The 13,211-nt window shown below is 36.6% G+C and overlaps 1 protein-coding gene across 1 annotated transcript in view; it reads left to right on the top strand.

Moving 5' to 3' along the window:
* The window catches only part of LRP12 (low density lipoprotein receptor-related protein 12), a 142,191-nt gene that overhangs the window by 125,396 nt on the left and 3,584 nt on the right, over positions 1–13,211 (top strand). Inside the window, exons 7-10 of the mRNA XM_009323134.1 lie at positions 3,049–3,184; positions 4,674–4,876; positions 9,776–10,877; positions 11,722–11,854. Of these exons, the coding sequence (XP_009321409.1) occupies positions 3,049–3,184; positions 4,674–4,876; positions 9,776–10,877; positions 11,722–11,854 (1,574 nt within the window). The remainder of the gene's footprint in view (positions 1–3,048; positions 3,185–4,673; positions 4,877–9,775; positions 10,878–11,721; positions 11,855–13,211) is intronic.

Genomic DNA, 13,211 nt, shown 5'->3' with positions numbered 1-13,211 from the left:
TTTTCCCTTTTGAAAAATGGGGGTTATGTTTCCCCTTTTCCAGTCAGTGGGAACTTCACCGGACTGCCATGACTTCTCAAATATGATGGATAGTAGCTTAGCAACTTCATCTGCCAGTTCCTTCAGGACCCGCGGATGGATCTCATCGGGTCCCATGGACTTGTGAATATCTAGCTAACCTTCAGTTAAGGAAGCTGTAATTTCCTTTGCAAGTCCATTCCCTTTTATTTTTTTGAACCCCCACTTGTCATATGCACACTTTCTTCAGTTCGATTTTTCTCTCTTCTACAGCAGAAGTACAGTATTGTTCACTCCACCCTGTATTTTAGTGCCTCTGATTGTTCTCGCTTCCTCATGCCCTCTTTAGTCTGCTTCTCTCTTCCCATATCGGATGGTGCTGGAAATGGTCAAATTTCCCCTCAGCTCTTTAGTGTTAGCTTTAGTGGAAACGGAGAAAAAGCCATCTTAAGTTAAAGAATATAGAAAATATAGGGATATGGCTGGTATTGCAAATAAAGGCTAAAAAAAACTGAATTTGAGTAAAACTGGAAGTTTTCATGGTGCTCTGAAAGTACTATCTTGGTTATACTGGCTTTCCATGTGGGATTTCTCCCATTCAAACTAGTGTAACAAGTAAAAGTTACTGCTTGTGCTACTGCAGGGACTGGATTGAGTAGATAATAGTTGTCAGGGTGTGCTGTGCCAGCATAGGAAGTTGCAAAGCTAATTGCATAGTAATTTACAGTTGCTAGCAGTGTTTGGAGGTTCCTATTCAACAGACACATGCTGTACATATATTTATAGCATGCTTAAGTTTCTGGAGGTGAACTTTGTAAAATGGAATGAACATATGTTGAATGGATTATTTTTATCTTCTAGTGTAAGGTTTTTCTTTGTCAGGCAAATTTAAAAGCTTCCTTAGAGGCTATCAGTGACAAAATCTTGTATGTCAGTTTGTAAATATGAAAAAGCAGGTGAATGTTGTAATAGTATTAATTTCACCTGAAGGCAACTTATTTTAAGCTGAGCACTATTTCAGTAGTAACCAAGTAGTGCGTGGAATTGCTTGCCAACGTTCGCAAGTGTGGTACAAAATGTTTTACACATTCTTCTACTTTTTTGCACGTGTTTTTGTTTCGAACCTATTAAAACTGCTATTTTACTTCAACATTTAATTGTGAATAACCAGTTTTTCTTTCCAGTCCTTCCATTTCTTGTCTGAACAGATGTAAAGTATATCCACTCATTCACATAGGAGCAGTGTTCCAAAATATCATGGTGTTAGAGCACCACCTGTAGGGTTTGCTCAAAATTAAAACAAGAGAGTTTCCAGGTTATAGTTGAATATCCAAATAAAATAATATCTTTCTGTGTTTTGAGACTTTTTTTGTCCCTGGATATTAGGACAGGTCCTATGTTCTATAGCCAAAGTATGTTAATACTTAACTGTGCAGCATGAATGAAGTGCTAATAAGAAACATGTGAAAAACTATTTAAAGCAATGTTTTCTTACAGCTGTACATGAAAACAGTAAATTTACTGAGTTTTATTTTTGTTTCTAGAGTTCTATATTTAAGCTAATACAGAGAATGCAGGCATATGCCAGCATTTTTGTCTTTTAATCCTTTTAAAACTATTTTTAGAAATGTATTTGTTGTTCCATATAGAAATATCTTTAAGTAGTAATAACCATTTAAGAACATAACTTTATATTGTATTAGAACTAGTCAATAATTTTAGGTCCCTGTAGTCTTGAAAAATGATCTTAAAAGCTCAATTGTGGATTAAAATAGAAAAAAATTAATAACCTGTTTACAAATTACATTATTACAACTTTTGCACTATTACAGATGCAGTTCATTCTTCATCGCGTTTGTTCACTGCATCAGTTCTGACTTGTTATTTTAACCAAATACATATTCAAAATTTTAAAAATTCTAAAAGCTTTTGATCATCAGACAATAATGAAAATGCCTCCTCATTTGTAATAGTTCTTGTGTTTAAACTACTGTGCGTAACTGATTGTGCTACCAGTAAACTTCGAGAGCCCACAAGTTTTGGTCTAGCAGTGAGGAAATTGTAAAATAAAAGCACAGAGGGCAATTATTTTTAATGTGTTTTCAGACCTCTGAGACTTCCTCATAATTTCAGGCTCTGTAGCGAGTGTGTCCTGGACTTCCTATTTATGTGAAGGTTGTGAATATGCTATATGACAGGTGTTGGATATAAGGCTGCTAAAGGGGGGGAAAAAAAAGCAAAACAAAACCACAAAACTAATAAGTACATTACTTGAAATAAAATCAGCAGGGCTGAGAACACTCCAGTGAAAGGAACAAGCAACTGAGTTAAGGCCAATACAGAAAGCTACACCTATAATAAAGTAAGAATACAAACGGCTGAGTTACTTCAGTTGCATAGAGTCAGACCTATAAATACAAGCTTTCTAGTCCATTATCAGAAATGTAGTTACACAAGTCCCTTTTAAGAATAATCTCTTGTAAACCTAACTTTTAATATCTATAAATGAAGTGTGCTGCAGTAAGTGCGCTTTGCCTTCAAAGCGTTAGAATCATGTGTATGAAGATCATTTCCATGCCAAGGCCTGGAAGGGGGTATTTAAATGATGGCCAGGCACTGAGTCTTCCTAAGACAGGAAATTTCAACTACTTGGTTATTTTTCTTTAATTTATTTTTCACCTTCTACTGCATTTTTCAGTATAAGGTGTAAATGCGTAGTTAAATTGAACTGAGTCTTTGTGAAGGCTAAAAATAAAATTAGGAAATACAAAGTCTTTCACATTACTAATAAAGTTGTCAAAGTCTGTATAGAGTAATCTTTTTTTCAATCTGTAGTACTAATTGACATTAGTATAAACTTCTGCACTGGCAACATTGGAAAACATCTTTTGGCTGACATGTTGACGTTGTTTTTATTGCTACTCAGTGGGATATTTTCCCTGATATTTTGATTGATTTTTTTTTTGTCCTACAGGCTTTTAAAAAAAGTGGCATTAATCACGTTGCTTTCAATATATATGTATTTTTTAGCTTGTGGAGATATTCCAGAACAAATTCGATCACCAAGCGGGACAATCACAAGTCCAGGGTGGCCCTCTGAGTATCCTGCCCGAATCAACTGTAGCTGGTACATCCATGCAAACCCAGGGGAGATTATTACTATAAGGTAACAGTGCTGCTGTATTGACTACATGGATTGAAGAAGTACTGACTAGACATTTTTAACTGCCAATTGTGTATGTACCAATTTCCTCTTCCTTCCTGTAAATGTAGGATTTCTGTTTTGTTTGTTTTCTGCCTTTCCTTTTTTCTGATTTGCTCTTCCACAGCCATGTAGCATTTGTTTTCAGCTGGAGAGTTGGTGACTAGAAAAACTTTCTATGTGCTCATTTACTTGATTTCTTTTTAATGTCTATGAAATATAAGAATTTTGCATTAAAAAATGTGTAGGGGAAATTCTGTAATGCTTCATTGCTATGAAGTCTCATGGTGGCAGGGTATAAATAGTAAATCAATAGATATGATTGCAGTTTTGGAAATGCTGACTTTTGGTGCAGGGAGCTCCTCACAGTTTCATGTACCTTATAACTTTTCTAAAGAAGTAATGTAAAAAAGTTGTGTCATAGGTTCAAGTTCTCATGAGTTCATTCCCCATTACTGCCACAAGGGAAATCTAGGCTTGTTTTAGCATCAAGATACAAATTAGTTCTGTTTCGCAGGCTGATCATGAAACTGCATCAGTTACAGATTTACTTCGGTTTCCAGTACAGACCTGCTGACTTAAGAAGCAGCTCTTTGTTATGAAGTATTTGCTTTGACATCAGTTACTCTTTTAAAGTACTGCTTTTTAATTTAAACAGTCTTTCTACTAAATACTAAACTGGCATAAATGCAATGCAAAGTAGGTAGAGCTGTTCATCTACTAGAAGGCTTTCTAAACTTTTTCATACAGTTTATTTTTCATAAAACTCCTTCTTTTTTCTGTCACATTGTTTCCTTCCACTCATCGACCTAGCATACATTTCACATTTCATTTCTGGTTTACTGCTGTGTTGTCTGTACTGACCTGTTTTGCCCAGACTGTCTCCCCTTCACGCTTCATTACCATGGCAGCATGTCGTGATATAGCTGTAGCCATACCATGACATACCCATTGGGTAACCGAGTAGTGCAACTGGGAGCAAATCTTACCTGAAATAATATTTTTGAACAATTTAGCTGTATTTGTAATGTCAAGTCATATAATTGTCTAAGTGTAACATTAGCTAAAGTTCTGATGAAATTTGGGTTAAATAAAACCACTTGGTAGTATATGAAAGTCATTAAATGAGACTCATCAAGACAATTCCATTAACAGAAATATTTATTTATTTTAAGATGAAGTCTTAATGTGTTTTGTATAGCAAAGCTGAGCTTCTTTAAGTAGTGGATGCGGTATTTTGGTTAACAGAATGGATTCTTGCTGTCCTAATAAAAGTATCATCACCACAAGGTTAAATCCTATTCTTACATGGGTAGAGAAGCTGCTGTTTTTATTTCAGACCAGAAGAGAACTTACAGCTAATTTCCATTTTTGTGTAGCAATTCATCAGCTTGGTTGTGCATTATCCAGTTCAGTAGCAATTTTGACCTCTTTTTTTCCTCCTCCCCCCCCTTTTTCAAGATTTTGATGTTCAGGGATCACGACGATGCAGCTCAGATTGGTTAACAATTGGAAGCTACAAGAATATTGAAGGCTATAGAGCATGCGGCTCCTCCATTCCTTCACCATACATCTCTTCACAGGATCATGTTTGGATCAGATTTCATTCAGATGATAGCATCTCCAGAAAAGGCTTCAGATTAGCCTACTTTGCTGGTACGTGTCACATGATACCTAGTTCAGTTTGATGGTTTCATTTTTTTGTTTCCTGTTTCAAGATCTACTTCCTTGTAGCAGGGTACAGTATATGCATTTCCTGTTGTCGATTCAAGGCTTAATGAAAGTATACATTGTGTAGATTATTTTGATCCGATGCACAACTTGACTATTCAAAGCAGGAATTAGTGTTCACAGTAATAAGCAGAGTGAATGGTTGCAGGGGGTGGGGTGGAAGTTCACTATTAATACTAGGCAACTCAGGAGGATTTTTAGCGTAGCTTAAGATTTGAATTTTTTTTGTCAGAATAAAATTAGTTGTTAAAATAGTTGGGTGGACTTCTGAGTAGCATAAACAGGGCGAGAGAAGGAAGAAACAGTGGGATTTTTTTTTTACATTTGCATCATTTTTTCCCATCTCCAGAAGATATACTCTCTTTTTAAAAAAAAAAAAAAACCACCACAACTTAAAAACCTCTTAACATGATAAATTACTCTAGCCAAGTATAGACATGGTTTTGTACATGCAAAATTTTTCTTGGATAATTCAAGTATGCAGTATAAGTATTTTCCAGTAGTAATAGTTTGAGACTGTTTTGTGGGCAATTCTTGCTCTAGTAGCTGTTGCCAAGAGAGAGGAGGAAGACAGTCATGGGTAAAGACTAGCTCCAGACTTTTTTCTGGCCTTAAGCAATATTAGGATTTTATATAATAGCATGATCATGGTCTTCTATGTCCTGATAATCAAAAATACTCGATTAGATTCCTCTTTATCTTCATAATGGTTTCGCGTTCTCTTGCTTCCTCAGTGTATGCCTATACTCCACCCTCTGACCTGCTCCAAATCTCTGTGCGCTTTTAACTACTCTCCTCCATAAAACAATTCATACTCTTACACCTATCCACTGCCATTCATCTTCAAAACTATTCCACCAAGATTCAGTAAAATGAGCCCTGATCTCCTCTAGCCTAAGCCATGTTTGCCCATTCTGTGTTCTGCACTCTTTCTACCTAGTGGCTTCCTCCACCCTGTCAGTCCTTCACAAACCTGAAGTTTCCAGGCAGGCTTATCCCTTTCTATTGCCTGTTTTCAAGCCTACAAAAAAGTTCCCTCTACGCTTCAGCCCCTTGCAGCTTAGCAAGTCTTGGGAGAAGTAATGCAGCCTTGCATGTGATGCTGGCTCAGCTTTCAGGGCAGTGTTCTACCTAGGTTTTGCTTACTGTCTCACCAAAAAGCATGATGGGGGAAAAAAAAGCCACTGTCTATCAGTCATCCTCTTCTATTGTTTCTGACAACTGCCCATGCACACGCTATTATCCTGTGTGGGGCACTGGCTTCTGCCCTGCTTATCTCCCTCTCCTTGTAGGCACAGAGGGAAGGCATTGTTCCTGCCCGAGGGGCTTTGAGAAGGAAGGACATTTTGGATAAGGGTGTGGAACAGGCAGAGGCAGCAAGCCACAGGCTCAGTAGGCTTTTTCTGAAAATCCTTTCCTCTTTTCCTCTGATCTTGAAACAATTTCAGTATGTAACCCCTTTTGAAAGAAGCTGTAACATTTTCAACAATAAGCATTTTTTACTGCTACATGATTTCTTCTTGTTAGCATCATGCAGTGGTACTTAGAGTACTCCGATATTTTTAAATATCTTTAAAAAAATATATTTGTCTGGGGGTTTTTTGTGTGTGCTTGTGGGTTGTGGGGTTTTTTGGGTGTTTTGCTTTTTTTTTTTATAAACCTTGCTGAAACTTTGGTTTGCGCTTGGTCTCTATGCTTGATATGATACTTAAGTATTCCATGATTGAGGTGGAAGTGTAGTGTTTCAGTGACCAGAGTAGTCTTCTAATGTTGTAAACTGACCTGCGTACAGGAGAAGAGTTAAGTCTGCTTTAATAATCATCTGATCATTTCTGCTTTCCAGTGTGAAAAGGAGACTCCTGAAATACTAACAACATTTTTGTTATACATTCAACTGTGCCATTATGTTGTTTGATTTCTTCTCATTAGCATCATGCAGTAGTGCTCAGTTTAACTCCTCAATAGACTATTTAATTAAAAGTTGTTAAGGCTACTCTCAAAGGTGGCATGTGATCTTAGAAAAAGGGGAAAAAATAGTAATACTTCAGTTACATGGATGCAAGTTAGGCCTACTTGTGCTGGAATGATAGAAACAATATAGATTACAGGTGTAAAGGGGACCATTAGGGAGCCCGATGTTTAAAATCTGATGTGGAAGATAGGCCATGTGAATTGTTTGAATTAAACAAGAATTAAAGCAAATAATATCTTCCAGGTAAATATTCATATTTCATTTTAAATAAACAACAACCAAAAAAAAGCATTATATTTACGAAGGGTACTTGACCAGAAGGTAAATTTTGTCTCACTTGTCTTTCTTTCCTCTGTCTTCCTCCCACCCCTTTCAGTTTATCAGCCTCTTTAATTATGGGTATCAAAATGGGATGGAGTTTACTAATAGTGATGTAGAGTGGAAAATAGAGTTAATAAAAGTACAGAGGTTTATGTTCTCTGTAAATGCATGGAAGGATTGTGTAAATTCTTTGGCTACAACTGCACATGGGTTCTGCTAATCATCTTGTACTATCCTGATGTCTTTTGTGGTACAGCTTCCAAGGATAGTCTTATTTTGTACATCTCTTATTATTTTACGACTCTAATTTTTGATTCAGATGTAAACTTCCCTGATGTAATGACTTCAGGATCTGTGATTAAAAATCCTAAATCAGGATCAAGTAGGCAGCTCTTTTCTGGGATGTTTAAAAGCCTGCAGAAGGAAGAACTTAGATTGAAATCATATCCTGTTTTGTCACTACAATATTGCCATTAATATTTACAGCTCCATGTTATAGCTTTCTACTCATCCTTTTTCCAGGTTCTGCAAGGTAGAAGCATTGAGCTAGAGTATAATCAGTACTTGAGCAAGTTCAATGACTCTTCTTATGCATATTCTACTATATTGTCTGCCACCTATGGGGCACAGTCATTCAATTTAGGCAGAACAAGTCTAGAAACTTTTACAGGTTTCAAATTCAAGGCCAAGGTTCATACTAAGTATTTGCCATACTAATGTTATGAACGATGTGTATGTGTGTGAGTGTATAATATACATAAAAATACACATATATATGTAACAGAACAAGAAGATCATATCATTTATACTAGATCTGTTCTTTGTTTTTTTTCTTATTGAAATAAACATTTTCTAAAACTTAATCACTGGCAGCACATACGTTTTGCTCTCCTTTCACACTCTGTCAGCAAATTTGTTGACTTAAACACTCTTCAGCAGTGCTTACAACATTTATCACTCTTGTTGGTTTCATTTTTTCCTGCATTCATTTTTTAAAAACCTTAGCACGTGTGAAATTTTTAAAATGCGCTGATATTGCACCTTTTAAAAAAAAAAAATCAAGGTAGAGTATTTCTTTTTAATACTTCTTAAGATACTAAAATGGCAAAAAGGAGAACAGAGGTGTGATACGACTTGACCTGTCACAGCAGATGAGTTGCAGCAAGGGAAATTCAGGCTAGATATGAGGACTTCTATCACTTTGTCTGGTTAAGCACTGGAACTTTGAAAATACTTGATTGGACAAGGCCCCGAACAACCCAATCAAACTTCAGTTAGCCTTACTTTGAGCAGATGATTGATTAGGTGACCTCCAGAGATCCCTTCCAATCTGAATGTTCTGTTGTAAAGCAAGACAGAACCTGCTTCTTCTGGGAAAGTCTGTATTTCAGTAAGTTCATCATGCTGTCTTTCCTGTTTCTTTTTTAAAACCCTAAGTATAGTGTTATATAGATTTAGTATATATTTGTCTAATTTAGTTCCTGAATTACTGCTGTGTAGGACCATCTGCATTGCAGATTTTTTTTTTGAAATTTTTTTTGAGGATTGACCACGACAGTTTTTTTTACAGCCATTTTTATAGTCTGTACCGTGGTTTTTAGAAATTGCAATGATTTTAAATGATATAGTGGTATTTGACTCAGCTAAGTCATTACAGAGCTGAAATAGCTTGCTTCCCAGGTATGCTTCAGTGTTTAACATGGTTGGAACTTTAATAAATTAATCCCTGAAAAAAAAGTCTTGATTTTACAAGTGTGGTAGTAGCCAGTAGACCACATATTCTTAAATAAACGTGTCTCTTGACTTTTTTTCCAGAATTAAAAAAAAACAAACAAAACCCCCCAAGCCCCCACACTTCCATGTTTTCTGGAACACTACTTGGATCCTTAACTTTTTTAAGGATTTTAAAGCGTAATTTTGGATGTTTTTTTATGTTTTAAGTATGTGTTTCTGCATTTGCTGCACTCTCCTCTTAGTTGCTGGAGGAGAGGCAGGAGCAAACAGTGGGAAGAGGTGAGGAGAGAGGTTTCTCTTTGGTTGGTAGTAATAGGTAATCTTCAACTGTCAGCTTCTCTCTTGCCATAGATTCTTTGGTACAAAGTAGGAACCTACAAAAAGAGGAGAGAGGTCTGACTGCTTTTACAAGAAAGAATTTAAGGAGGTAAACGGTACTGCAGGACAACATGTTTCTGTATTTCGAGTAATATAGAGGAGAGAAACAGTATTTTTCTGACTTACTTTTAGCACCTTAGAAGCCAGATTTTTTCAATGAGTATTGTTTTCTTGCTTCGGTTAAAGCTATTTGACTGAAAGCAGCTAAGGATGAGGCTCATGCTGATATGCTGACAGAATTTCAACTTGAAAAAACTGTTTTATCTTGAAACTTACTGAAAGTTGTGATGACTTACAGAGAATTTAAGTAGTTGTTTTGCCATTCTGAACTACCTGGTTCAGCAAATAAATATGCAACACAAACCATAAAGTGCTAAATTCTAAAAAGATAATGTTATAATTTCTTTTTTTCTTTGCAGGGAAATCTGATGAACCAAATTGTGATTGTGACCAGTTTCATTGCGCTAATGGGAAGTGTATTCCAGAAAGTTGGAAATGTAATAATATGGATGAATGTGGAGACAACTCAGACGAAGAAATCTGTGCCAAAGCTAATCCTCCAACAGCTTCTTCCTTTCAACCTTGTGCCTGCAATCAGTTCCAGTGTCTTTCTCGCTTCACCAAGCTTTACACTTGCCTTCCAGAATCTTTAAAATGTGACGGTAACATTGATTGTCTTGACCTAGGAGACGAAATAGACTGTGATGTGCCAACATGTGGGCAGTGGTTAAAATACTTTTATGGTACTTTCAGTTCTCCCAACTATCCTGACTTCTATCCACCTGGAAGCAACTGCACCTGGCTGATAGACACTGGTGACCATCGCAAAGTAATTTTGCGATTCACTGATTTTAAACTTGATGGTACAGGTTATGGAGACTATGTCAAAATATACGATGGATTAGAGGAGAATCCACGGAGGCTGTTGCGCGTGCTAACAGCATTTGACACTCATGCTCCCCTCACAGTCGTTTCATCCTCAGGACAGATAAGAGTGCATTTTTGTGCTGACAAAGTGAATGCTGCAAGAGGATTTAATGCCACCTATCAAGTAGATGGCTTCTGTTTGCCGTGGGAAATTCCATGTGGTGGGAATTGGGGTTGCTACACAGAGCAGCAACGCTGCGATGGCTACTGGCACTGTCCAAATGGAAGGGATGAAACCAACTGCACCATGTGCCAAAGAGATGAGTTCCCCTGCTCTCGAAATGGTGTTTGCTACCCGCGTTCAGATCGCTGCAACTACCAGAATCATTGCCCTAATGGTTCAGATGAAAAAAATTGTTTCTTCTGTCAGCCAGGAAATTTTCATTGTAAAAATAACCGCTGTGTGTTTGAGAGCTGGGTTTGTGATTCTCAAGATGACTGTGGTGATGGCAGTGATGAAGAGAATTGCCCAGTCATTGTGCCCACTAGAGTAATAACTGCAGCTGTCATTGGGAGTCTTATTTGTGGATTGCTGCTTGTCATTGCACTGGGATGTACTTGTAAATTGTACTCACTCAGGATGTTTGAGCGAAGGTAAGTAGAACAGATGGCCTCAAGAACTTAAATTTTTAAAATGTTTTCATATCTTTTATTGTTATACTTGAAACATTTTTATTGATACACAGTTATTGTTGCATGTGATTTCTAAAGGCATTGTTCCTCTTCTTCTTTGGTAGTAAAAATAGATTAGTTAATCATAGACTCACAGAATATCTCAAATTGGAAGGGACCCATAAGGATCAAGTCCGCCTCCCTGCTCCTCGTGGGACTACCCAAAACTAAACCATATGACGAAGAGCGTTGTCCAGACGCTCCTTGAACTCTGACAGTGTTGGTGCCGTGGCTGCTTCCCTGGGGAGCCTGTTGCAGTGACCAACCACCCTCTCACTGAAGAAAAGGGGATAGAAGTATTCTGATCACTTAACTATTGAGAATTAACCTTTCAGATGTTGTTACCAAAATGAAAGTGTGGAAAAGCTGCATTTCTGCAATTAAATATCTCAAGTCTGTATTTAACAGCATGTTTCTTCCTGGTATGAGGTAGTCTACAATAGATTACATGTTCTTCAATTTTTATAAAATAATATAAGCATCTCTCATGGTGCCTTTTATATTTAACCCATGTGTTTTTTGGGTGTGTTTTTAGGAATTTATTGTTGGGTTAGTTTTGTTGTTCTTGTCTCAGCTGGACAGACCCATAGGAGTGACTGCAAGGACTTATATATTCTTTGTCAATTAAATTTCAATTAAATTAATAAAACTTCATCTGCTGAAATTTATTATTTCAGATTATAATAGTCTGATGTAGTTTTACTCTTAAATATATACATACACATCACAGTCTTATGTATTATGAAATTTCTTTTCTCTTTGAAAGATCATTTGAAACTCACTTGTCAAGGGTTGAGGCTGAACTGTTAAGAAGAGAAGCTCCTCCATCCTATGGACAGTTAATTGCCCAGGGTTTAATTCCACCAGTTGAAGATTTTCCTGTTTGTTCACCAAATCAGGTAAGATTCCAAAATAGCAGGCAGACCACTTAAATTTTATGGAGACTGAAATAAAGACATTTATTTATTTTTTTTATATATATATATATATAAAGACTCTCGGATCATTAGCACAGTTCTTATTTAGTTGATGAATGAATTTCTATCAAAACAACTTTTTCATTTTAAAAAAACCTGGCTTTCAGTTATAATGCTCTTGTGAAACAGAAGACAAGTCTGTCTAAGAATCCTGCTGTAATGCTGTGTTAGAGTTGGCTTTAACTTGTATTATGTGTTGCAGTTAATACAGCAAAGTTTACTGTTGGCTAATGTTGCTAAGCATGTAAGAAAAATAGTTACAAGACCATAAGAAGGGGAATTGTGGGGTTTTTTTATTTTGAACAGAACTGATTTCACTACACTTACTCTGCTATAGATTTCACTTATTCTTTCACGCATATATGTTCACAAGCAGCAGCTGTGATCCATCACAAAGGATTCTGCAGAGGAAAAGAGGAAAATAAGTTGCAATTTGCATGAGAGACTTTGGAAACATATCAGAGGACATTGTGAAGATTTTTCAGTAGCTAAATTAGCACTAAACTTACTAATGAGCTTATTAATGAATGTCTATAATGAACACTGTAGAATCCCTCGTTCTTGCTGGATGGGTTATTGTGGTTATAACAAAGATCAGTATGTTTCTGTTTAAAAACAATTCTGTACTTTTACATGTTTGGCTTTCTGTCCTCTTTTCTGAAATTAAGCTTCTCCAGTTTGTGATGCAGCTATGCTCACAAGCCTCTTGAGGTACGGTTAGCTCAAGAAAGTCTGTTAATACAGTGCAGTTGTCATGCCCATATGTGTGAGTCCTCTAGTACAGGTAACTTGGAACAAACCAGTGTTGCCTGCACATCCCTACCCTGTATGGGACACTTCAGGTTTGGTGTCCATGAACACGTTTAGGAACCATTACGATTTTCAGACAAAATTAGCTTGTTCAGATGCGTTTTTCATCATGAAACCCCACAAAGATGGCCTAAAGATCTTGTTTTTTACTAAAATGAAATCTCCTGATAGAGAGGAAATTCTGGAAAACCCAGACATGTAGTGGCTGCAGTCAGAGATTGGTACTGGAGCTTTTAAGAAGCTGTGCAATTACCGAAGTTTTCTTTTATCTTTAGTTTGACTTAAATTGAATTAACTACTGTTGCTTTGGATATATTTTAAATTATTTTTAAGAACGAAAATACAATGGAGTTTGAAAGACTTACTGAAAGTGGCAATCTTTCATAATGGACACGTAACAAAATGTACTTGCTTCATAGTCTGTCTATGTAACCATGATTTCACACTCCATAAAAATAGTGATGCATGT

Source organism: Pygoscelis adeliae, unplaced genomic scaffold (assembly GCF_000699105.1).
Source record: "Pygoscelis adeliae isolate BGI_AS28 unplaced genomic scaffold, ASM69910v1 Scaffold174, whole genome shotgun sequence".
Lineage (NCBI taxonomy): Eukaryota > Metazoa > Chordata > Aves > Sphenisciformes > Spheniscidae > Pygoscelis > Pygoscelis adeliae.
Note: the sequence above shows the minus strand (reverse complement) of the source record. Positions and strands in the feature narration are given on the sequence as shown.